At 44.2% G+C, this 24926-nt stretch overlaps 1 protein-coding gene across 1 annotated transcript in view; it reads left to right on the top strand.

The window, feature by feature from the left end:
* LOC308332153 (receptor-type tyrosine-protein phosphatase U-like) overlaps nt 1–16101 on the top strand; it is a 165620-nt gene extending 149519 nt beyond the window's left edge. The window contains exons 23-30 of the mRNA XM_080787820.1: nt 272–426; nt 1694–1829; nt 10378–10527; nt 10675–10989; nt 11741–11866; nt 11956–12113; nt 12841–12976; nt 13599–16101. Coding sequence (XP_080643946.1) covers nt 272–426; nt 1694–1829; nt 10378–10527; nt 10675–10989; nt 11741–11866; nt 11956–12113; nt 12841–12976; nt 13599–13661 — 1239 coding nt within the window. The 3' untranslated portion in view covers nt 13662–16101. The remainder of the gene's footprint in view (nt 1–271; nt 427–1693; nt 1830–10377; nt 10528–10674; nt 10990–11740; nt 11867–11955; nt 12114–12840; nt 12977–13598) is intronic.
* The last annotated feature ends 8825 nt before the right edge of the window (nt 16102–24926 follow it).

Below are 24926 nucleotides of genomic sequence, written 5' to 3'. Positions count from 1 at the left end.
AAAACACAGCATGCAAACAGCTGCAACTGAAACAATTGTCCGTATTTCTATTATGTAACAAGAAGAGTCAAATCTGTCTCAGTCTCTGATACGCAGTAGCTTTTTAGACACCTCCTTCCTCTTCTTCTTGGCGGTGTATAATTCATCTCCACTTTAGATGTATAATTAATTCATTGTTATCTAAATCATTCATTGTTAGGTATATCATTTCAATTTGCGAGCCTGTCCTGATGATAGCATCTCAGTGAGACTCTCTTAATTGTTTGTGTAGAGAGGATACCCTGCCAAACACGAGGTGTGCCAGTTCCATTTCACGTCCTGGCCGGAGCACGGCGTTCCCTACCACGCCACGGGACTGCTGGCCTTCCTGCGTCGCGTTAAGAGCTCCATGCCCCCCGACGCCGGACCTGTGGTGGTGCACTGCAGGTACCTGAGCGAGCGAGCACGCACACACGCATGCACGTACACACACACACACACACACACACACACACACACACACACACACACACACACACACACACACACACACACACAGAGACATCCTGTCTCTCCGGCGGTCCAATCTCACAAATGTGATGTTATTGGAGTGTAGTGAGTGGTTCTCAAACGTTTTCATGTCAAAGACGCCCAAATTGATGTATTTGTCTGCATACCCCCTTCTGAAAAGTGTTTGTTCCAGGGACCTTGATAAGGGAAGAATTGTGTTGTTACAAATATTCCACACATTTTCAAGATTTTACAAGCTGTGACTTTATTTTTAAATTCTTTTAAGATTTTCTTTCTTTTTAACTTTTTCTGCCTCCATTGATATGTTGCAAGTAATCTGACAGGAAATGGGGAGAGAAGGGGGGGGGGAAGACACACGGCAAAAGCCGTCGGAATCGGGAGTCGAACCCGCAGCACGCCGTCAGGCTGGCTCAGCAGCCTACTGGGCACCTAGGGCCCAAGCTGTGACTTTATAGAACTGCTATTTTCGAATAGCCAAAGTATGACAGGGTTAAAGTCATTTTGTCAGGACCCCCTCAAGGAGCCCTGGGGGCCCCCATACCCCACTTTCAGAACCGCTGTTTATTTTTGAGGGGGCTAGCCCCTCCAACGCCTGGTTTTGTGTTTGCCCCCCATGACGTCATGTGGCAGCCAAGTCTATGAACTTTTTATGTTGGCCTTTGTGCGTGCCTCCCCATGATGTCATGCAGCTGCCAAGTCTATATGGACCTTTTACTATGACATAGTGCTAAGGCAGCCCTCACTTCACCACGAGTGTCATTTATTTTTATTTGTATCATTGATGAATCCCACCTGCCTCGCGCCGGCTCTATCCAAACGACGCCAATGGACATGCAACTCCTTGCTCCCCCTACCCAGAGTTAATGTCGAAGTGTCCTGAACCCCTAATTGCTCCTGATGTGCAGGTTGGTGCCTTGCATGGTTTCCGCCGCCATCTGTGTATGAATGTGTGTGTGAATAGGTGAATGTAATGCACAATCTATGAAAAGGGTCTTGTATAAAGGCCCTATATAAATGTACCATTTAAGCAAATCACTTGCTTCTTGCACTTGCAACAGGACATATCACTACGCTGGGACAAGCGCTAAAACCGTTTATTGCATCTCGACCCATTGGTGTGGTTTGTGCTTAAGAGGTGACCAGCACTCGATTGAACCGTGTCAACGTTTTGCCTTCTCTCCAGCATGGGGGCGGGACGGACAGGCTGCTACATCGTTCTGGACGTCATGCTGGACATGGCTGAATGTGAAGGCGTGGTGGACATCTACAACTGTGTCAAAACCCTCTGTTCCCGACGCATCAACATGATCCAGACAGAGGTCAGTTTCCACTATCATAGACTGCATATTTACACAAATTAAGTACCTTAATTCAAAACATGGAATATGCCCTTTAGCCTCAGTGGTGTGCAAGCGGAAAGGATGGAGTATTCAAAAGGTTAGGATTCATCCTCCAGGCTTCATGAATGTGCTCAGTATGTTTCATGTAAATGCACACATTTTGATTTTGAGTAGCCTCGGGGGCCGCAGGTGTTTTGTTTTCAAAAGAAAAGGAAAAAGCACAGATCGGTGAACCAATAGGATCCACCGGCTGTTTGAATCCGCCCCTGTAGACTGTAAATCACACCAAATGTATGTACAGTATATATAGAGATTTGACTGAGAGCCTGCCATCGCGCAAACTTCAGCTTTTCACCAGAGGAGATTTTATTTTCAAAATGAGTTAATAGCACAGGCAGACTCTTCACATACTAGAGCATGTCTGAAATATCTAAAATAATGTCTAAAATAAATATCAGAGCTCAAATCTAAATATGAAATAAATGCTTAAACATGTAGCTAGGTGTAATGTTAGAGACTACAGAAGTGAACCTTTCAAGCCTGTTTTCTGCAAGACATTACTCTATAAGCCATATCTCCAAAACTGGTGGGTCAAACTGAACAACCAATATGTCAATTTGAAGCTATGATTCCCTGCTGGTAGTCCCTCAGTCACATTTAGTCACGTGTATATATTTTTGTATATACACTGTATATATACAGTATATATATATATATATATATTTATTTATTTTTGGCCTATACTGGCAGCATACATATCTAACTAATAACATACTGATGGCTGATCATCACATCAGTGTTTTGTGAGGGGCAAATTATCTCCTCTCTTTCCTTCAAGTGATGTAATCATTTGCCATCTATGATGTCACACAGAGCCATCAAATGATGTCACAGTGTACAAATTATGTCACAGTGTACAAATTCTGTCAGTCTGTTTGCCTGAGGGAAGCACTTCACATATATCCATTCGTACGTCCAACTTTGAATTATAATTCTATAGCTGTTCTAACTGTACAACAGCTTTATCCGCAGGAGAGTTATCATCAGGTTAAACCCTGATCCCCGGTGTGGACTGACCGTTGCGGCCGTGCTCAGGAGCTGGTTGACTTTCAGGGCTTCGGACGGAGTCCTGTTTTCCACACCCCCACCACCAAGGAGACCAGAAGCGTGGCAACGTTGTTCGGCTTCAGGAGCATAAGTCCTCGATACACCCACCGGTGCATATCCGGTCAGTCCTCGAGATATCTTAATGGGGAGCTACATCAGTAAACCTGAAGGTCCTGCTACCGGTCGACGTCCTGGATCTGTTCACCATCGAGATCAACCACAAGAGAGCGTGAGCCAACAGAACCATGTAGTCGCAACTCCCAACAGAAAACAGTCATTTTCTGGGGGGCATGTCGGCACTGCGAGCAAATTCCCAATCGCCCCTCAGCGCCATTATCCTCTGAAGTCAACAGGCACTTCCTCAGCGGGGGTTGTAAGGAACATATTTGCATATTTGTGGGACAGTTCTCCCAGCTCTACGGTGCTCCCTAGCCCAGTTATGGTGAAGATCAGTAGGCCAGACCGCAGCACCTCCCACATCTTGTCGGCTCCCTCAGACCCTTGTTCCAAGGAGACAGTTCAAACTGTGCTCGAAGAGAAGAGCCGCAAGAGGGAGGCAGTTGATGACCATGGCGAAACCTTTACGTTGGAGCAGAAAAGCAAAAGAATATGGAATGACAGTGATAGCCCAGTTGCGGAGAAGATCAGTAGGCCAGACCACAGCACTTCCCACGGCTTGATGGCCCCCTTAGACCCCTGCTCCAAGGAGTCAGTCCTCACGGTGCTCAAAGAAAAAAGTTGCAAGAGGGAGGCAGTTGATGACGATGGCAAAACCTTTGCAGTGGAGAAGCAAAGCAAAATAATATGCAACGACAGTAATAGCCCAGTTGCGGAGAAGATCAGTAGGCCAGACCACAGCACTTCCCACGGCTTGATGGCCCCCTTAGACCCCTGCTCCAAAGAGTCAGTCCTCACGGTGCTCAAAGAAGAAAGTCGCAAGAGGGAGGCAGTTGATGACGATGGCGAAACCTTTACAGTGGAGAAGAAAAGCAAAATAATACACAATGACGGAATCGCACATTGTGCCTTTGGGCTCAACAGAGTATCCCAATTCCTCCCAAAGTCGAGTACCCTTAAGCGAGGCTTGGACTACATGGCTGAGGAGCCCACCGTGAAGAGACTTCGCACATCCTCCGTCATCAGCAGGTGTCCATCTGGCGCAGTTCAGCACGCCTGGCTCAAAGAAAGCCGCAAGAGGGAGGCTGTTGACGACAACAATGATGAAACCTTAACAGTGGAAAGCAAAAGAAGATGCTACGAATGTGGAGGTATAGCACAGTATTCTTCCCTTGAGCCATTTCCGTCTAACGACGTACAATGTAAATTAATAACCGAGACAGGAGCCCTTAAGCGAAGCTTGAACTACACAGCAGAGGAGGAGGAGCCATCACCCACGAAGAGACCTTGCATCTCCTCTGTCAGCTCATTGAATAGCGGCCATGGCTCAGTCCGCAACCCGATACACAGCTCCTACAGCTCCACTAAAGGCTTCTTCCATTGGAAGAGAGAGGAGCCACACGCCTCCCCTCTCCCCAGCCCTGTGTCAATTTGCTCCCAAACTCCCGACAGAGCCTCTTCTTCCTTAGAGACGTCTGGCAGAATGGCTGCAGACACTGAACCCACTATTTCCAAAGTGCCCACTGCCACCCAGGTTCTTGCTGCTGTCTCGTCAAGCCCGACCAGCTGCGATGGCAAACGGAAGCGCAAGATCCAGCTGTCCAGCCATGGTGGGGAGCAGATCTCTCTGCGTCCACCCCCAGAATTGGGATACAGCATCACCAAAGAAGACTGGGACCAGAAGAGAGCTGCCTTCAGCAAGATTGAGAAAGACCTGGAAGAAGCCGTTCCAGAACCAAAGAAGCATAAACCTCCCATGGCTGTGACAGTCCCCTACTCTCAGTCTAACTCCTTCACAGCATCCAGCACCACCATGTCAACCTTACGGGCGACCCCTCTGGCCACAGCCTCCATCCTGAGCAACATAGAAGCACCCATACCAGTCACCAACCCAGCCATGCCAGTCATAAACGTAGACCTCAGCCTGTTCACCAGTGTGAGCACGGCCTCAACCTTCACAGCTGTCCCTGCTGCAGCTCACACTATGGCTTCCCCCAACTCTCCTGCAACCGCACCCCTCTTGCAGGGACAACAGGCCCTGCAGATGCAAAACATTACTCCAACTAGCTCAACTGCAGTGGTCGACACCACCGTAGGTCCTGTATTTCCAACCCATGCAGAGCTGAGTAGTTTCATAGTACAGCCTACCTCTAATCCCATGGAAGCCTCACAGCCGAGCCTGGCTTCCACCTCTCAGCCCACCCTGTCTGTCCCCAGCCAGCCATTTAGCAGCCTGAACTCTGCTTTGAGCCAGGTGCAGGGTCTGACCACCAAGATTACCAGCAGCAGCAACCCCACCATAGCAACAACTAGCATGTTTGGATTGGGCAGCCATCTAAGTACACCCACCTCCTCGTCAGCCTCCTGCCTATCATCACCCTCCACCACTCCTATAGTTACCATCACTGCTTCTACCATGGATGTCCCACAGCCCAGCTCAGTCTCAACCTCTCAGCCCACCCTTCCGGCCCCCACTTTCAGCCCGGTGCTGGGCCTGCCCGTCAAGACTCTCAGCAGCAGCAACGCCACCATAGCAGCAACTAGCCTGTTTGGAGTGTCTGGCCACTCCAAGCCTCCCACTGCTCCCATAGTTACAAACACTGACTCTGCAACAACTACCACCAACCCTCTACAGGCCTCTGGTGACAAGACTAACTTTGGAGCCACCACTACCACCCCACCGGCATTCGTGGGAACCAACAACCCGCCATTTGTTCCCACCTTCAAGCACTTGTTTGGCAATGCTCCAGCCAGTAGTGGCATTGGACCATCTGCAGTGGCCTCAGCCCCGACAACCACCTCCACAACCTCCGTATATGGTGGGTTATCTGGTTTAGTGACCAGCACGAGTGGAACGTCCACCTCCAGTACCACCACTGTACCTCAGCCCATAGTCAGATCTCCGTTTGGAAACTGGGCCTCCCCCTCCATGACAAGCAGCACCTCAACTCCCTCTATCGGCAATGATACTTTTCAGTTTAGAGCTCCCACTATGGCTCCTGCTGCCCAAACATCCCCCAGTAGCAGCTTTACATTTGGTTCCTCTTCCAACACCAGCAGCACCTTCCAGCCTGCTCCTCCTGCCACCCCCCAGAAACCCTTTATCTTCAGCCAGTTTGATAATGGCAATCAAACCCCCAAAACCATCGCAGCCACTGCTCCCGTCCTCCAGCCCAACTCACATTTTGGAAAGACATCTTCTGAAGCATCCACGACAACACCATCTCCCTTTATATTTTCTGCTGCCCCAACGACTACAACCTCCACCTTTGGGTTTCCGGTCAGGCCTGCATCTGGGTCTGGTTCACCCTTTGGTGCAACCAGCAACACACCTCCCACAACAACCTCAGCCTTTGGGTTAGCCACTCAAACTCAGATACCCACATACAGGTCCATTTCGCCCTTTGCATCTGACAACACCTCAACTCTTTCAACTACACCGATCTTTGGGCTAGCCACACAAACGCAGACTGCCCAGACAACCCCCTTGTCCTTTACTGCTACTACTGAAATGGAGCAACATAATCCTGCTGGCTCAGCCTCTGGATTTAACTTCAGTGGTGCCATTCCAGGCACACAGTTTCAATCGCCGCTTTCTAATAACACACCACCGCAGGTGACAAGCGGATTCAACTTTGGACCTTCTCCTGGTGGGACATTTACCTTTGGACAGAGTGCTGGCACAGGTCCCTTTAACATTGGAAGCCCAGGAACCTCTTTGCAAGGCTTTGGTAGTCAACCTTCCCCCTTTGGATCATCAACCACTCCTTTCTCTGCACGTCCACAGGGTGACCGGAGGAAGCTGCAGTCCCGCAAAAACCGCAGGAAGAAGTAAAGCAGGTGAGACACTGCTAACCCAAGACAATCTCCAGGGGACACGTATTCTTCTGTTAGTAATGTTGCAGCTATGGCTAAATATGACCAGGATAGCTGCCTGTTCTAACCCCAGACCCACCCTTAAAGACCAGACCATCATGACCGCCTCTAACAGGGGTTTAGTTCCTATTGTACCAGCCTGGTCATGCTCAACCTTGTGTTTGCATAAACATTTACCCTGCACGTCCAAGCCAATGCTTAACCACTTGAAACTTCGTCCATATTCTGGGGTGAATATTTGGTGACTATAGAACGCAATAGCAGCTGAATAGATTCTGTGTTGGGGGAAAAAGGGAGCAGACCCAGTACGGGAAGGTGAAGAGAATTAAAGCTGGTGCAGTCTTTTGAGGAATCACACCATTATATAGTATGGAAGTATATAGGGTTTAAATGGCACAAGTGCCCTTGACCGGAATGGAGAATGAGCCAAGGTTGGTCTTGTGCTACATGCTAAGAAACCGAGGTTATCACCTATAATATCTCTCAGACCATTCTCCCCTGATGACAATAGAAAGAAAGAAGAATGAAGTCTTGACTTTAAATACCTGCGTGTATGGGTCAACTTGACAGAGCAAAACCTGAACTTGAGGAAAGTGGCCAGTGTGTGGAAATCCAACCTCCCCACCCTATCAACATCAGCTTCTCTGCGACTGTAGAATCTGTTCTATATGGCTGTGAATGATGCACTCCCTACAGAAGGCCCTGCATGGATGGGTGCTACACAGAATGGGAACTCCCGTCCAGCAAGCTTGTGCCATGGGAGCTAACACGCAGGCATTCATTACGAGGGCATATTGCAGATATGGGGGGCAGAAAGTACTGGCCGGCTGGCCAGATGTGTGGGGGATCGAGATTACCGGATATGTCACTGGAGGGTTCACCCGAAGATGACCTAGAGAAAGAGAGAAAAGTGGTTAAAGAGGTGGATTTGAAGTGCCAAATTTCTACGCAAACGAAAAACCTAAAATAATATCATTTGTTTCCAGGACTCTCCCATCACTTTGTCCCAGGTCGAGTTTGAGTCAAGGAGGATGCATTGCAAACACGTCTTGACAAATGTTTTTATGCTTTATTTCAGAAAGATACAGTGAGAGAAAGACAGGAAAGACCAGGGGTGGCGTGCATTGAACCAGGTTCAGCTGTGAAAAGGACCATAGCCTCATAGCCTAAAGAGCTGGTGCAGGTTTGTTTACTTAGTGATTTCCAAGTGGAGGATCTGCGTCAGAAGAGAGAATTGGACATATGCAGGTCTTGGTACAGGCCTTCTGGATTCACGGTCACGATTCATATACATCAGCTCCCATATCCTTTATAAACTCAGTGCTGTGGTCTCACAGGCTGATCTGGACGACCCATGGCTCCGCCTCCCCCAGGCCATCATGCAATGATCCAAGGAGGTTGATTTCCATGTACGACTCCTCTAACACTGTGCCACTGCTCCATTAGAGCTCCATTAGCCCTCTCCTTTGTTCCTACCAGTGACGTTAGCTGTCACACCCACATATTTGGCCACCCACGTTTTTGTTGTTCTTTTTTTTTGTTGGTGAATTCATGTTCGACCAAAATGTTTAAAGAGCTGGTGCAGGTTTCTTTACAGGTGTAAAGAAGTGGATGAAATTCATCTGTAGTTTTCCGGAAAGGGCAGAAGAGAGAAAGGACATGGCAAAGGTCACATATTCAAATGTGAATAGATTGAAATGGATGCACCACCCCTTCCACTGGGCTATGGAGTTTTATCTTTCCGACAAGAGTACTCCCACTGGGCTATGGAGTTTTATCTTTCCGACAAGAGTACTTGGAGCCCAGTCGGGAGCCACATGGAATAACCATACGATGACACAACCATATATAGGCAGTAGCCATAGCCATACATAGATAATTGATATTGGGAGAGGGAGAGACAGTTGGACATTACTGTTCCAGACAGTATAGCGTAAGTACTCCTAGTGGAGGTTTGCTCTCCGAGGAGCGCACCTATTAGGGGTGGCCATAGCTGAGTGGGTAGAGAGGTTCTCTGGGAAACAGTAGGTCACCGGTTCGCATCTGGGCACGGGCTCTGTGTCAAAGGTGAGCGAGGTGTGTGCAAACCCCTGACTGGGGTCCTTTTTGGTTACAAGAAGTTCAATTCAATTCAATTAAATTAGCCTTTATTGTCTCAGAGGAGAAATTTGGGCACCAAGAGACAGCGTTATACATACATACATAGGCCTACATACGTATACATACATACAGTTCATAGTACAAAAATACAGTTCATAGTACAATAACCATAACGGATGATGAATTCTATATTCGCACTGTAAAACAGTAACATGATGTTTGTTGCCACACCATGGACCCTGAGCCTTCTCAGAAAGTGCATGTACTGGTTAATTCGGGAACAAACAAAATCAACTTGGTTGGCCCAGTTTAAATAGCTCTGTATTCTGATTCGTTGCTATAGTGCTGAAGTGGTGGAAAAATACTAAATGCTTTACTTAAAAGTAATAGTATCGGAATGAAAGTGAAGGCCGTCAATGGGAATTTAATGTTTGTGTAGGACAAAGTTTGTGGACACTCACTAAAAGCTGGACACTAGCCCCTCGAAAATCACACTTGTGTTAAGTGAGGGGTGCTCTTATCATCATACATCACATTCCATGCTCAGCCAATCAAATCATCACATTCCGTGGTACAAACACATGCACAAAGCTGTGCATAGGAGGGGCTAGCACCCCTCATAAATGAAGTGAAAGTGAAAGTACCAAGGTATTGGCTTCAAAATGTACTTAAAGTACCAAAAGTAAAAGCACTTATTGTGCAGAATGTCCCATTTCAAGTTTTCAAATGGATAATAATTTTTTGAAAATAGCAGATCTACAAGTTCACAATGCATTGCATTGTGACGCATTTTGAGCTTGTAGATCGGCTATTTAAGTACTGACATTTTGAAATACCTCAAAATTATACTTAAGTACAGTATAATAAGTACAGTATATAAATATACTGTACTTATAATAAGTACAGCACTTAAATGTAATTAGTTACTTTCCACCACTGCTGTAGTGTTTGTTCGGAAAGTAACAGGAGTCTCCATGTCTCTCCATCTCTTTAATGAACAGAAAATAAAATGTCTGTTTATTAAATACCAATTTACCAATTAATAGGCCTACCAGTTATTCAATCAGGATATAGAACTCAGTCAGGATGCAGATTAAACAAGTGGAATTGGAAGTGATGACAAAGAAATGAGCAGACACAGAAATTGCAACACATTAAAAATGAATCTGAAAAATGGGTACTCTCTCCTGATTGTGTGAAATTGTGTCACCTACCTGAAAATGTATTTTACGTTTATTAAAGGGCTTGAGAGACAGGGAGACCTCTGAACAGCAAAAACAAAAATAGCAAAAATGAATGTATTAAGTTCGCGATTGTGTGCTTTTAGGAGCAGTATGTGTTCATCCACGATGCCATCCTGGAGGCGTGTCTGTGTGGAGAGACGGCCATCCCTGTTAATGACTTTGCTCTGACCTATAAAGACATGCTGAAGGTGGATTCACAGAGCAACACCACACAGCTCAGAGAAGAGTTCCAGGTAGTAATTTAGGTTTAGTACTACTTTTAATAGCAAATTCGTTTCATGTCGCCAGCTTCCAATGAAAATGAATAGTAGCCTGTAGCTTTGTTGGTGCGAGTGTGAACGCAGCATACTAACCTTGGTCTCTCTGTTTGCGTGCGTCAGACACTGAACTCGGTGACTCCTCACCTGGACATGGAAGAGTGCAGCGTCTCTCTGATGCCCAGGAACCGCGAGAAGAACCGCAGCATGGACGTTCTGCCACCCGACCGCTCGCTGGCCTTTCTGGTCTCCACCGAGGGCGAAGGCAACAACTACATCAACGCCGCGCTCGCCGACAGCTTCCACCGAGCTGCCGCCTTCGTGGTGACGCCCCACCCCCTGCCAGGGACCACCACAGACTTCTGGAGGCTGGTGTTCGACTACGGCTGCACCTCAGTGGTCATGTTGAACCAACTCAACCAGTCCAACTCTGCCTGGGTGAGACACAACACACTGCCTGCGTAACTGCTGACTTTACTCAAGTACTATACTGAAGTAAAAAATAAGTACAGTACTTGAGTAAAGGTATTTAGTTACTTTCCACCACTGGCACAACCCCTGACTAACATCATCACCTCAAAGCCACAGCCAAGCCACCGCAGTCATCATTTATAATGAGCTCATGCTAATGATTTAATTTAAGCTGTTGAGTAACGCACCCGTGTGAAGTGAGGGGCGCTCTTATCATTATTCATCATCATACATCATCTCATGAACAACTGAATTTGTATGATTGGTTAGCCGGTTTGCTCGTCTACATATGACGTAAATGTTCCCTTCATTGTCAATGGTATTTAATGTTTGAATTGCCACAAATTTACGTCATATTTGGCGGACATTTGACCTAATTTCTCCTTTCATTGAGCTGAATTGAACTGAATTCATGTGATTGGTTAGCCGATTTGCTCGTCCACATATGACGTACATTTTCCCTTCATTGTCAATGGCATGTAATGTATGTGTTGCCACAACTTTACGTCATATTCTATTATTATTATCATTAAGTAATCACTGGGCGAATTGTCGCTGCTCAGGTGTCTTGTTACTGTGCCTCATGGCGAGCTGTGACAACATGATTTGTCCTCGTCCTCTCTCTGGTTCATGCCTCTGTTCTGTTCTTCACTGCCATGTCTCCAGCCATGATGAGCTGTTCTCTCTCTCTCTCTCTCTCTCTCTCTCTCTCTCTCAGCCATGTCTTCAGTACTGGCCTGAACCAGGACTTGAGCAGTATGGACCGATGACGGTGGAGCTTCTGTCCAGAACGGCCGACGATGACGTCATCATTCGTCTGTTCGGCATTCAGAACATAACGCGGGTAACGTGCATGCATGGAAAATGTAATGTGTTTTACGGAAGCTGTAAGTCCACAGTTTAATCAATAATACCCCCCCCCCCCCACCCCAGCTTCAAGAAGGTCAGCTGGTGGTGCGTCACTTCCAGTTCCTGCGCTGGTCACCGTACCGTGACGTTCCCGACTCCAAGAAGGCCTTCCTCAGCCTGCTGGCCCAGGTGCACAACTGGCAGGAGGAATGTGGAGAGGGACGCACCATCGTCCACTGCCTGTGAGTCCATACGCTGATACCAGAAAGACACAATGATACCAGAAAGACACAATGATACCCGCACCACCCCTGATAACAGCACCAACCATAGCCACTGGCTTTAACTAACTTAAGGCTTCAGACTCTAGCATGTGTATTACCTTGCCTACACCTTTACACACGGTACTATTTATGCTGTAGCTTGACTTTTACACCATCAAAGTTAAATCAACATTCGGATGTCCTGCTGTTAGCGTAAAGCTGTGGTTGTAATCGTTTCATAAGTATCTTCCTTGAATCCTTAGGCTCTAGACATGCATGTTCCACCGGTTTGCAGGCCCACATCTGGAGTCGGAGAGGCTTTAATGTCCAGGAGTCAGGTTGTTTGTGGGACATCATGGATTAGGGGATGCACACGCAGATCCGACACACCAAAGGTCCGACATGCGGAAACAACGGTCGGACATAGGGTCTAACATGCGCAGTGCTTGCTGTTATGGTTAGGTCTAGTCCCCACTCCTGTATTGTAGGACATTACTTGCATATTCATGTTTGAGGTCGAACAGCATGTTTGATGAAAGCTCGGTCAATGTGTGAGATTTCACTGTAGCTGAAAAGTCCATCTGACTCATGGATAGAATGTGTCTCATGTCAGCCAGACCTTTCTCTCTCTCTGTGCGTGTGCGTGTGCGTGTGTGCGTGTGTGCGTGTGTGTGTGTGTGTGCGGGTGCGTGTGCGCGCGGAACAGGAACGGAGGTGGTAGAAGTGGTACTTTCTGTGCCTGCACCATGATCCTGGAAATGATTCGCCATCACAGAGTGGTCGACTCTTTCTTCGCTGCCAAAACGCTGCGCAACTCAAAGCCAAACATGGTGGAAACCTTGGTGAGTTGAACGTCTTGCATTTCTCAGCTGTCGCCTCAGCCAGGTGTACCGTATGTGTGTCATGTCATGTCTTGTTTTCACACACAAACTATAGGTTTCAATTAATTACATTTACATTAGGACAAATGTCCATGACTGCAAAGACTAAAAGCTTTATTGCCAAGTAATTTTCAGTGCTTCAGTTGCACAGACTGTTTGATGGAAGCATTGGAAGAATTTTGTGAGTCAACAGAGAGACTAATCTGTGCTCTCTGTAAGAGAGTGGACTGGTCCTCTTTAGCACTTTGTAGGCTGAGTCAATGTATGTTTATTCATGAGGAACTATTGAAATGGTATTAATTTATTCAGATACCATGTCCAGCACACTAATTAATATTACTGGCTGGCTTCACGCACGCACGCTTTTCTTTTTTTCTTTTTTCACACGTGAAACAACACTGTTGCTTATTTGTTTGTATGTGCATTTGTATTTCCAGGCTGTAGGTTTTACTGCTATTGTATACTTTAGAAAAAGAGATAGCTAATCTGAATTAGACTATTTAATCTGGTAAAAAAAAGAAGATGCAGTCAAATATGAATAGCATTTGTACGCTGAGGTTGTGTGTCTGTGTGTTTGTTTCAGGAGCAGTATCGGTTCTGTTATGAACTGGCCCAGGAGTATCTGGACTGTCTGGAGGTCAGATAGCATTGATCCACATCACTAGAGGTTACTACAGTGTCTACTAACACACAGTCTGGCTTCTTGGTCTCGTGTCTCGGGTCGGTGGGCCTTGAACCCTCGGCTCTTCAGTCCTTGTACACAACTCTGGGTGTCGTCTTTTCAATGCCTGGATCAAACATGATCTCTTCTTTGAAGGAATACTTCACGGATTTCCAACCATATCGTCATATAATTGATCCTCACTAATTCTTATTTCTGTCTTCTCACTCGTTGTCTCAGAGGAGGACTTTGTGGACAGTTCCGAAACCTTCCTACCTGTGACATCATTTGCAGATAACTTATCATAAAGAAGACTGTACTTTCTCTTAGCTTGGAATCTCCACCGAGGATGCCATTGGTAGGCAGGTTTCTGAACTGTCCACAGCCCACCAATGAAATACAGTGAATAGACAGAAATCATTCCAGTCTTATAATGAGCATAAGTCAATCATATGAAGAACATTGGAAACGGGTGAAGTGCTCCTTTAATGACACAGAGAAGAATGTTCACTGGACATCCCTGTAAAACTACACTGATCTGATGACACCTTTCTTTACCGATGACACCCTTCTTTACTGAAAATACCCTTCTTTACTGATGATACTATTCTGTACTGATGATAACACCTTCTTTTTCTCTGCAACCTGTACGCTTTGGTGCCACTACACACCTGCCAAAACCAGAGGAACACTTTGGCAGGAAATGGAGTTGAAACCGTCTATTTTTCTTTTTTTCTTTTGTATTGGTCATTGCCACGGTGGTAAATGTTTGATCGTGTGGGATACTAATCTGCCGTGCGACGCTGCGTTCCTGCCTTACTACAAATAAACGTAGAGAAAAGCGACTACAGTCGACGCCAGCCACTGGTTGACCTTGTGTTCTCTGTTTTGCACAGATGCAACGTCTGAGAATTTCTAAGGGTCTGCCATTGGCACTTCAGTGGAAAGTCAGTGGGGAGTCCAAGACTCGTCATGGAGAAAGGGGGACATTATGATGGGTGTGAAATGGTGTAATTTCACACAAGGGTGTCAATTCAATGGTGGTAATTCAGTGGAGACAAAGGCAAATCAGGCATGACAATGAGAGGAAAAAATGACTTTACAGGGAAAGATCAGGGAAAGCGGTCAGATGTCATGTCTGTACATATTTGTACACTCTCAGAGTAACAAAGAAAAATACAAACATGGGTCCCAGAGATTTAAAAAATAATTTGATCAAATGGTCAATGGCCTAATGCATATCAACCTAGGGGTCCTTGAAGTGACCGAGGTTGAGAACACGGTCGGTGAACACCACACCCCATGTCGTACTGAACCTTGAACAGTATATTCGGTGACACCGACTGGGGGCTTCCGACCGCTCGACCGGGGTCGACGTCCGCAGCTAACAGGCTCTATGCACACAGAATAACTCTTCCTACTTCCAGGCCCCTTCCCTACTTCCTTCCTTCAGGTGTTACTAAAGATACTAATGAAGGCTCTGTTCCATTTTGGTCAAACAGAGTCAGGGTGCTGCTATTTTGCACGTTGGCTCTCTGGAAACACTCTGCTACACCAAAGTCACCAAAGTCTCAAGGTCTCAAAGTGTCCTTGAGTGGATTCCAAATGGCCGCGTACGGGTGTGTGTAACTCTGAGAGTGTACAAATGGAACCAAATGGATCCTTACAGGTCCATTTGTACATTATGGGGGTCCTTGAAATTAAAAACTTTGAGAACCACTGTACACTAATTGGAATGTCCTTATTATCAGTCACACCTGTGAAGGAAGTAGGGAAGGGGCCTGGAAGTAGGAAGAGTTACTGGTATTCTGTGTGCATAGAGCCTGTTGATTTGAAGTTTGTCACATCCTGTATGTATCTGTACAGCAGAGTTGTCTCAGGACTAGGCATGCACCAATATATCGGATGTATATCACATTCATACCGACGGCAATAGCCGATGTATAGCTGTTGTGATGCGTCACTTTTGCGCTGGCAATCTTGATGTGTCCAAGCTGTAGATTCAGAAACACTTTCCAACAGATTTGTTTCCTGGGCACAAAACAGGGACTGAATATCAACGAACAAAATTAATATTGGTATCTGCAAAAATGTTATTTAGAAACAATAATAATAATAATAATAATAATTGTTCGGTCAAGAATTTACATATTGGTGCATCCCTACTTGGGACATTATTTATGTTTTTATTTATTATTTATGTACATACGTTTCTAGATGTCGTCTTTCTTCAGTGTGCCAAACCATTCTGTCTGTGTGAGTGTGAACAACGGGGACCACTTTAAGCATCGCTCTGCATGCCGGTCGTTTAACGTGTTGCGTCACAGTCTGTGAGCCAGTCTGCTTCAGTGGGGTTTGCTATGTGAAAAGAGCTATGTAAAAAAAATACATAAATAAATACATTAAAATAAATATTTTTACCGAAGTGTTGCTGTGTGGAGTTATCTTTCACCAAAAAGCATTTTGCAAAATGTTCTATTTATTCAAAGTGTCTTTATTTAGTTTTCATTTTAAATGGCTGGTGTTATGGTATGTTGACCGGCCGCTCCTATCCGTAGTAGAGTAACAATATCCCTGCAACATTAATGGTAAATAGGTAGAATTAAATAGCTGCCCTAGAGCAAGGGTTCCCTTTTCAGGCCATGACGCACGAGTCGGCACGACCCTCCCAAATAATCCTATTTGAACTGGGGACCTCCCACCCTGACAAGCAATTGGAATTGGAGGTATTTCATTTGACTCGGTTCCACAGATAAATACTGTATAAATAGCCGAACTGCAAGCTCACAATGCTCGCACTGCCTCTTATGGCAAATTTGGTATTAAAAAGGTCTTAAAAGTCCTTAAATTGTAACTTAAGAAATGTGCAGACACCTTGTGTATACACTTGTACTGTATGTTGGTTTGTTTACTGTCGAGTGAGAAAACAATTAAGCTAATCATCTGGAGGCCCCCAAAGTAATTTGTTTGTGGATGACACAGAGCTGCACTCACTTGAGGATAAGTGCACTGCACGGTAAATGATCTGTACAAAAAAGGTTTGTGATATCTTTAAGTAGTCGTAGGTACTCACAGCTAATGTTGAAGACCTACAGGGGTGTTCACACTTTTTAGACTTCAGAGCTATACTTTCACAATGACCAGCTCAACCAGATCTACCCACACAAAAATATATATATTATCCCATTGCTGAAAATACATATTAGACAAACGCACTTGGAATGGAAAATAGAGGTGAGAAATGGAATTGGTAGGGTTTTTTTGTATAAAACTTTGTAATAATGGCGATGGTGCAAAAACAAAAGTGAAGTTACCTAAATTCAAGTGACAGATGCCAAAAATAGTTTTTGATTCATATAAATGATATATGTTTAGGCCGGGGCATCATGTCATGTGGTCTACGGTCTACCTGCCTGTGTGATCCACTCATAGATCACGATCTATACCTTTTGGGCACCCCCTACTGTACATTGTCTGTGCCTGCAGCTGGTGAATGAGCCATGTCCTGCCTGCTGCTTGGCACTCTGTAACTTAGTTCTGTAACTTAGGGTTGTTCATTTCATGGTCTCTGGCCTTTCATGGTCTCCGAAGTTATATGTTGTCAAGGGAATGCTTTTTGTGTTAAAATCAAAAGTGGGAACTGGGATGTGATTTATGTTGATGTTGCACTTAGCAGACTTTTATTTTATAGGCTACAAGCTGCTGTTATTATTTTTTCTCCCCAGCTATAAAAAAAAGAAGCTCTGTTGTGTCGGTGCTCCGGAACAGCCATTAATTTATGCAGTGCATTATGACTAACATAAACAATGACCTGTTGTTTACTTGTACATTGTTCGTGCATCAATTTTATGGTATTTCCATAAAGACTTTGTAGTGTTTGACTGTCTTAAATTTAGAATCCATAAACCACCACTGGAAGCATCGGCCTATTGCATGAAGCAAGTTATCCATCCCCTCTATTACCTGTCTTTATTGTCTCTCAGTTTACGCTACTGCAGGCAATAACTGAATCTCTTATTATATTTTAAACTATAAATATTCACTTGTATGCACCTCTGCCAACCAGTTGCCATAGACTCTATCATAATAGTATTAGTATTATGAAGAGTACAGTATATTATGTAGTGAATGAAGACTGAAGGAATGGATCGACCTGACCTGACCACCTTAAATTAGAACATGGGTCTATATATGGGGGGGGGGGGGGTTGTTGGTTAAAATTTAAAAAGCTTTTTGTTTTTGTTAAAGCACTATATTCTGATAGTAATCATTGCTATCAGAGTCTCCCCATGGCCATCTATCTAGCTCTTTGGTACAGTAGGAGTAGGTGACAACATTTCTGCCCATCAGGAGAGAGTACCCTTTTATCAACTTACATTTTAAAGTGTTTCAGTTCCAATTGTGTCTGTTCATTTCTTTGTGTCATTACAATTCCACTTGTTCAGTGTTAATGAATCCACACAACATACAGCACTGGTGAAGGTGATAGTGCTGTCAAGTCTACGAAGCTATGAAAAGGTTTAATCTGCAACATAAATGCTGTCTGCTGTCGGGAAGAAACTCTCTGTTCATTTTTTAGGAAACGAAAAACATAAATGTTTCAGGAAATTAAGAAAACCTTATATTTTGAAAACAAAGCAATACTGCCTCATCAAAGTTGGTGTGACTTCATATATTGTCAATTAACTCAATAATGGAGTTGGGTGGTTTCCTCCCGACAGCAACGTTATACAATTATGCAGTGAGGGTCCCTGTTTCATCTCTCGCTCAGCTGAGGAGTCCTTGGTCCTGCCATGAATTAGCATATATTTGGTTAAGTAGTCATCATGTCAGTATTTCAACACCAAAATGGACTTGTCGTGTATAGAGGCTGGAATGGAAGATAAGGGGCATAATCTCTAATGTCTTGTGGTGTAATCCATTCTGTCGTGCAGTGTAATCCTTTTTTGTCTTCATGATCTGCAGGCTGATCACTTCTCAGTGGGTCATGATCGCTCACGGGTCATACGTGGTGTGGTGGTAGAAGTACTCACATGTTGTACTTAAGTAAAAGTGCTGATACCACAATGCAAAAAGTCTGGTATAATAATATAATATATTTTATATAATATATAAAATATTCCTCAAAATGAGCGTACTCTAGTACAGTACGCTATGAAAAAGTATGTACTGTACGTGTAGAGGCAATAAAGCTATAGGCATGATTGTGTTTCCTCACATGTGAATAGAAATAGAAATAGAACGGTAGCTTCAGTTATACACAGGGTCAGAGGGCATTGAGAGATTGACAAGCTGTTGACAGGGTTGGTGACAGGATTGTCACTCTGTCAAGTATCACTCAGGCTGTGCTGAGCCCTGTGTGCAGGGCCGGGCTGTCAAACACATTCTGGGGCCACATTGGGCAAAACATGACTTTTAATGAGGTCCGGACCGGTTGTGCCAGAATTGGAATGGGTGCCAGAATTTATGTTGGGTGAACTGTGAAGGGTTCATGTACGGTACTTTGTTTACTTTTTGTCAATATTTGACCATTTTGTTCAACAAACTTGGCAACGAATTGGGCACTCTCAACCACTGTTCACAGTGAGTTTCTGTACATTACCTTTCACATTATGCAAAGCTGAGAGTGCCATTAGGATTTATGATTACACAGTCCATGTGCATTGCCAAGTGCTAAGAGCTATAGAGGAAATCAACAGGGACGTGCCAATCTAATGTCGTCGCTGCCGGATGCAAACCTTGTATGTCCAAAGCTGTTTTCCGAAAAAACACGCCCAGTGTGCAACCACCTTTAGAGAGTGTTTCCCAAACTCTGGCCCAGGGCCCGGGCTATATCCTCTTCCATACCTTATTCCACTGTGACAGCCTCTCCAGTCTCCACTCTGCCTGTCTGGGGGCTGTCAGTTCCAACTGCAAAATGTTTCAAAAAGTTGTAAAAATGGCTATAAAACAACCAACCTACAAGCTCACAACATGCTGAATTGCATTGCTATTCTGCTATTTGTCATACTGTATGAGAAGTATAGTATGTGTGCATGTGTGTGTGGCCGTCAGGTGTAAGAAGGAAAGCACGTAACCCTGAGAGAATCTCAGGTCTTATCCATAGAGTATGGGGGTCTTATCCGAAGAGAGATCAGAGAGAGAGAGAGAGAGAGAGAGAGAGAGAGAGAGAGAGAGAGAGAGTACTTTTGTACTGCAAGTATAGTCGGATGCCAGTAACGTACTTTTGCTTTGAAAAGAGTATTTCTACGTTGACTTAAGTAAATCATCAGAGTAGTTTTTGCAGCACTGCAAAGGAGGAACAAAACAACACACTGTTTGCCAAAATGGCTCATTTGGTTTGGCTGGCTGTGTGGTGATACGTGGAAGACATTCACAGGTCAGTGGACTGACAAAGCTCTGTCTCACAGTGAATCCAGGGAGCTGGTGTGGTTCTGATCTACATGTATTCTGGTCAGGTTTCGTTTAAAATGTGCGGGCTGTAGTCACCTGCCTTCACCTCATGCTGCTGAGTTCATTCTCTGTGTGTGTGTGTGTGTGTGTGTGTGTGTGTGTGTGCCCGTGACATGTGTTTTCTCAGGACCCCCACGGGGCGTCGTGTAATTGCTTGGTGCTGATGAGCGCAGTCACACTTAAAGTACCACCCCACAGCACTTTTATGCCCATGGAAGTGCAGGCAGAAAATTGCAAAATAAAGGTAATAGCCAGAATGGGTTAGGTGGGTGAAACACTTTCATTTTATCCAGCTGAGCTCGGCTGATAGAAGTTTAAAGGGAGCCATCTCCTTGGGGATCAAGAATTCTTCCAGCTGCCTGAAGACGATTTTAGATGAATGTCTGACATTGGAAGCTTTTATTTTTATATAGATGGTTCCACAGTGAATGTGTGCACTGTGGTCAGGGTCGTCTTGTAGCGTTTTGCTGAATTCATTTTTCATCGCTTGCTGGTTGATTTTGTCGACAAGCGACAACATCTTGCAACAGAGCATTGCATTAACATACTCTGCCATGCAGTTTGGTTAAAATAATGTTTTAGTCATTCAAATAAGTCCCTGATTGTAGCTTTGTAAATGTTAAACTAAATTGTAAGCCCTCATTGAAATATGAGGACAAGTACATTAATCAATTGCTTAAGGAAACTCATAAAAACCACTGTAGTGTACAGAATTTTTAAGCTTTAAAACCAAAATCGGTAAACCAAGAGGATATGTTCTATTGTTCTTGTTCCTGTCTGCTACCGTGATTTGTGTCCTGTAATTATCTTTTGTAATGTATTGTGTATGTCTTGCCTGTGTCTTGAACGGTGACGTCATGGACACAAAACAAATTTCAGTGAAAGCTGACAATAAAGTTGTATCGTATCGTATCGTATCGTATCGTATCGTATCGTAATCGTTTTGTGTGTGTGTGTGTGTGTGTGTGTGTGTGTGTGTGTGTGTGTGTGTGTCTGTGTGTGTGTGTGTGTGTGTGTGTGTGTGTGTGTGTGCGTGCGTGTCATGTTTAGTTTTTTTCCAGCAGGCACAGTGAGTAAGTCAACACATCTGACAGGTGTATAAAGAGATCTTAATATTGAGTCTCAGGGGGCTTATCATTGCACCACTCCGTTACTAGTACTGTCTTGGTTGATGTAGGCTATATAAAGCTACTATCCCACTTCTGACTGCTGTTGTTTGTTTATCTAAAGAGCTGACAGCCTCAGGCTGTCAATGGTAGACAGACCTTCAATGATAGAATGGCTCTGCTATAAGGAACTAAAGATAAACAATCCACTACTCCTGTAGCATGATAGTATTCAGTAGGCTATGTAGTAAGTATGTATGTAATGTAATGATGTTCGATAATCTGAGTGGCATTTTTGACAAAGGTGTGTGTGTGTGTGTGTGTGTGTGTGTGTGTGTGTGTGTGTGTGTGTGTGTGTGTGTGTGTGTGTGTGTGTGTGTGTGCGTGCGCGCGTGCTCGTGTGCATGCGAGAGAGAGAGAGAGAGAGAGAGATCAGACATGTTTGGTCTGTAAATGCTGCAAGATTTAAGCAATTACATGATTTTAATCTGAAAATGAATACATATCATAGCATTGTATTGTAGGTCTATTTACAGCAGATGGAATACAAGTTGTGCATCAGGCTTTTATCCAGATGTGCTTAGTTCTGCACTCTGTAAACTTTCTGTCCAATCTCAGTGGGAGGTTTTAGATTAGATTAGGGATTATTTTAGATCCTAACAATGCATCAACATGCTCTGAGAAAACAAACCTCTGTGACTGTTCCAGGGCTCTCAGCCAGCCTTTAGAAAATCTGCAATCATTAACAAATGAGGACAGCTCTGCAGAGAGAGAGAGACACAGAGAGAGAGAGAGAGAGAGAGAGAGAGAGACACAGAGAGAGGGGCCAGAAATACTGCCAAATATTATGAAATATATGCTTCGTCATATGGCGGTGTTGCACGTTACCGTATAATATGCCAGTGTCTCTTGGCGTACAACGAAGTATACGCTGAAATCCTTCCGCCTGCCAAGTCTGTAAGTGTAGGCTATGTGTACAGCTGCTGCCTGCTGGGAAGAGACAAAACAACACAATTAACCATTTCTTTATTTCAAAATTATTTCAAAAATAACTGGTGATGATAATCAATGAAGCTACCTCCAGAAATTAACAAACACATGCACATTGCACATACAATCTGAAATGAGGGTGCAACTCCTCCAAACTCATCAAATATGAGACAATTGAATAGTTCTATTTACAACGGGACAGGTAAGAGTGTTGAATTCATCGATTCAACATACAGTATACAGAATGGAAACAAAACCGACGTTTTAAGGAACAAAAGGCAAGAATCTCCAATTTGTTAGTGTGGTATCTCGCTGGGGAAGTGCCGCCCAACAAGTAAAGGTTCCCCCCGGGGAGCGAGTGAGACAGAGAGAGAGAGGACTGTGTCACAGCCTGGGCAGAGTCATAGAAGGAAGATACATACCTGTTCACCTGCTTGATCAGCTTGATTACGCTGCACCTGCGTTGACTCACCCGGCTGGAGAAAACACTAAAGCCACTTTTCTCTGGCCCAATTCCAATCCGCTCCCTTGCTGACTCAATGAGCCCTCACTGACTTAGGTTTGCGTTCATGTGAAGTCTGTGAGGGCTTGAGGGCTGTCCATTTGAACCCCTATCACACAGGAAAGTGTATTTACAAAACTAATAATAAAAAGATCAGCTTAAATACTAAAATACTAAAAATACTAAAATAATTTAATAGGCCAAGCAGAGATGGACATGAAAACTTGCATATTTCTGTATTCTTGGTTAATCTCATGCTAAAATCTGCTGATGCCTATATTGATTTTATTTTTGTTGAACTAAGCTCTGCAGTTTTGTTTTGTAACTAAGAAAGTTACTCTTCAAATAGGGTAGGCATAATAAAGTGTCTGCTTCAGCCTACACCTTTTTGGTTACATATATTATGTTTAAAGCACTGACAGTTTTTTTTAAGTGATGCAAAGTGTCACGAATGGCGGACCCATATCTTCTCATCTTCAAAGTTCTGTCCCATTCCTTTCACAACAATTTGGAGCCCTTGCAGCTTCTCACCCTCAAGCACTTACAGCTGACATCACCAAAGTCAATGAGGGTTCAGGGCTCAGGGCTTGAGGGAGGCAATTGGGATTGGGCCTCTGTGTCATTGTGAGACGACTCTTCGGCGGAGGAACGTGGGCGAGCAAAGTTGGGCGGTAAGCGAGATAACCACTTTAATTCACATTCCATTCTATGTGATACTGTGAATTATGACTTACCGTTTGTGTATCTGTGTCTCACTAATCGTACTGGCACCGAAAGGGCACGCACTAGAGTGGCAAACTAGTGCATGCAGTCCTCCCAAACGGAGGGAAACCTACCACAGTACACGTATATGGAAACTGAGTAAAATACTCTACTCGAGTAACAGGCTGAGTATAAATACTTACCGTGGAGAAATCCTTGACTTTATTGACCTGCTTACCTTTGACTGCATTTCCCCTGAAACGGTAAAAAGTGACCAACTGTAATTCCATCTTTTGTCAATAAAATTCACATGGTTTGGCACCTTGTTAACGTGACTCCTGAGTTTAGTGTGTCAGTCGCCACAGTTAGATACTAATAATTAATAGCAGACTATGATTTGGAAATTGCAGTAGTTCATAATATGATTTTGATACTCTTTCAATTTAACTTAAGCAGATTCAGGGAGGGCAGCGAGGGCCACAAGAATGGACTATGAAATCCATTCTTTATGTAGCCCAGTGGCATATATGCCTGTAGTTCTATGTAAATCCACCAGGGACACTGTCACTTTAAGAGTGCCATGTTCTGGGGGTCAAGGTGTTACACTGAAAAACGTCTTGAATAATAAGAAGCAACCTGTATTTGTGGGGATTCTTTGAGAAGATCTTGCTGGTAAAAATGCAATACTTGCATTGTATATTTTCAGATACAAATGTAAACACATTCTTGATGCAGTATAGTATGAGTGTATTTCCAGATGATTAAGAATACATGTTGTTGATGGTTGCAGATTGTAAACAAGAGGTGAAAGCTGAACTAGCTATTATCAACTTGGTTGATATGAGTTTTTGTGTCCTTCTACTGTAAGTACTGCTTCTTTGTATTTCTAATTCTACATATAGTAAATTGTAAGGTTGATCTCTTTATAGAGGTTACTATAATGTTGTGAATGTAATGTGTTTCTCAGTGGAAAAGGGTGAATCTTGGGAGACCAGTGTTTGCTCAGTGTGTCAGTTGGCCATTCCTCATACACTGTGGTGAGTTTTAGGTTTAACTCACAATTATTGTCATTTTATGTTTGTTTCATTGAAATGGGATATCTCATTTCATTGTGGTATCTTTCCTCTTTGTTTTATGTAGATAGTGCCACTACCGTATTTTGTTTAGATTTATTTTATGTTACAGGCTTGCATTGCATGCCATATTTGCCAAACTGTGGCATTCTTTATACCAATAAGATGCACCAACACCAACTTCTTGGGAAATAAAGAACCCCAATATATGTCTGTGTCCTGTGCCCTATTTGCCAGGTTACATTTAGGTCACTAGTTTTGGCTAATTTGTGACTGTGACAAAGGCTGTCAACTGTATGTGTCTGAGCCAGCCACTATTCATTTCCACGTGGAAAGTGGAAATTCAATACCAGGGCTGAATTTTTGTCCCACTGCAATTTAGCAAACTCTGTATTATACTTTGTTGTGCAATGGTGGCATGCAA

The sequence above is a fragment of the Protomyctophum bolini genome (assembly GCF_963924005.1).
Source record: "Protomyctophum bolini genome assembly, chromosome: 17".
NCBI lineage: Eukaryota > Metazoa > Chordata > Actinopteri > Myctophiformes > Myctophidae > Protomyctophum > Protomyctophum bolini.
Note: the sequence above shows the minus strand (reverse complement) of the source record. Positions and strands in the feature narration are given on the sequence as shown.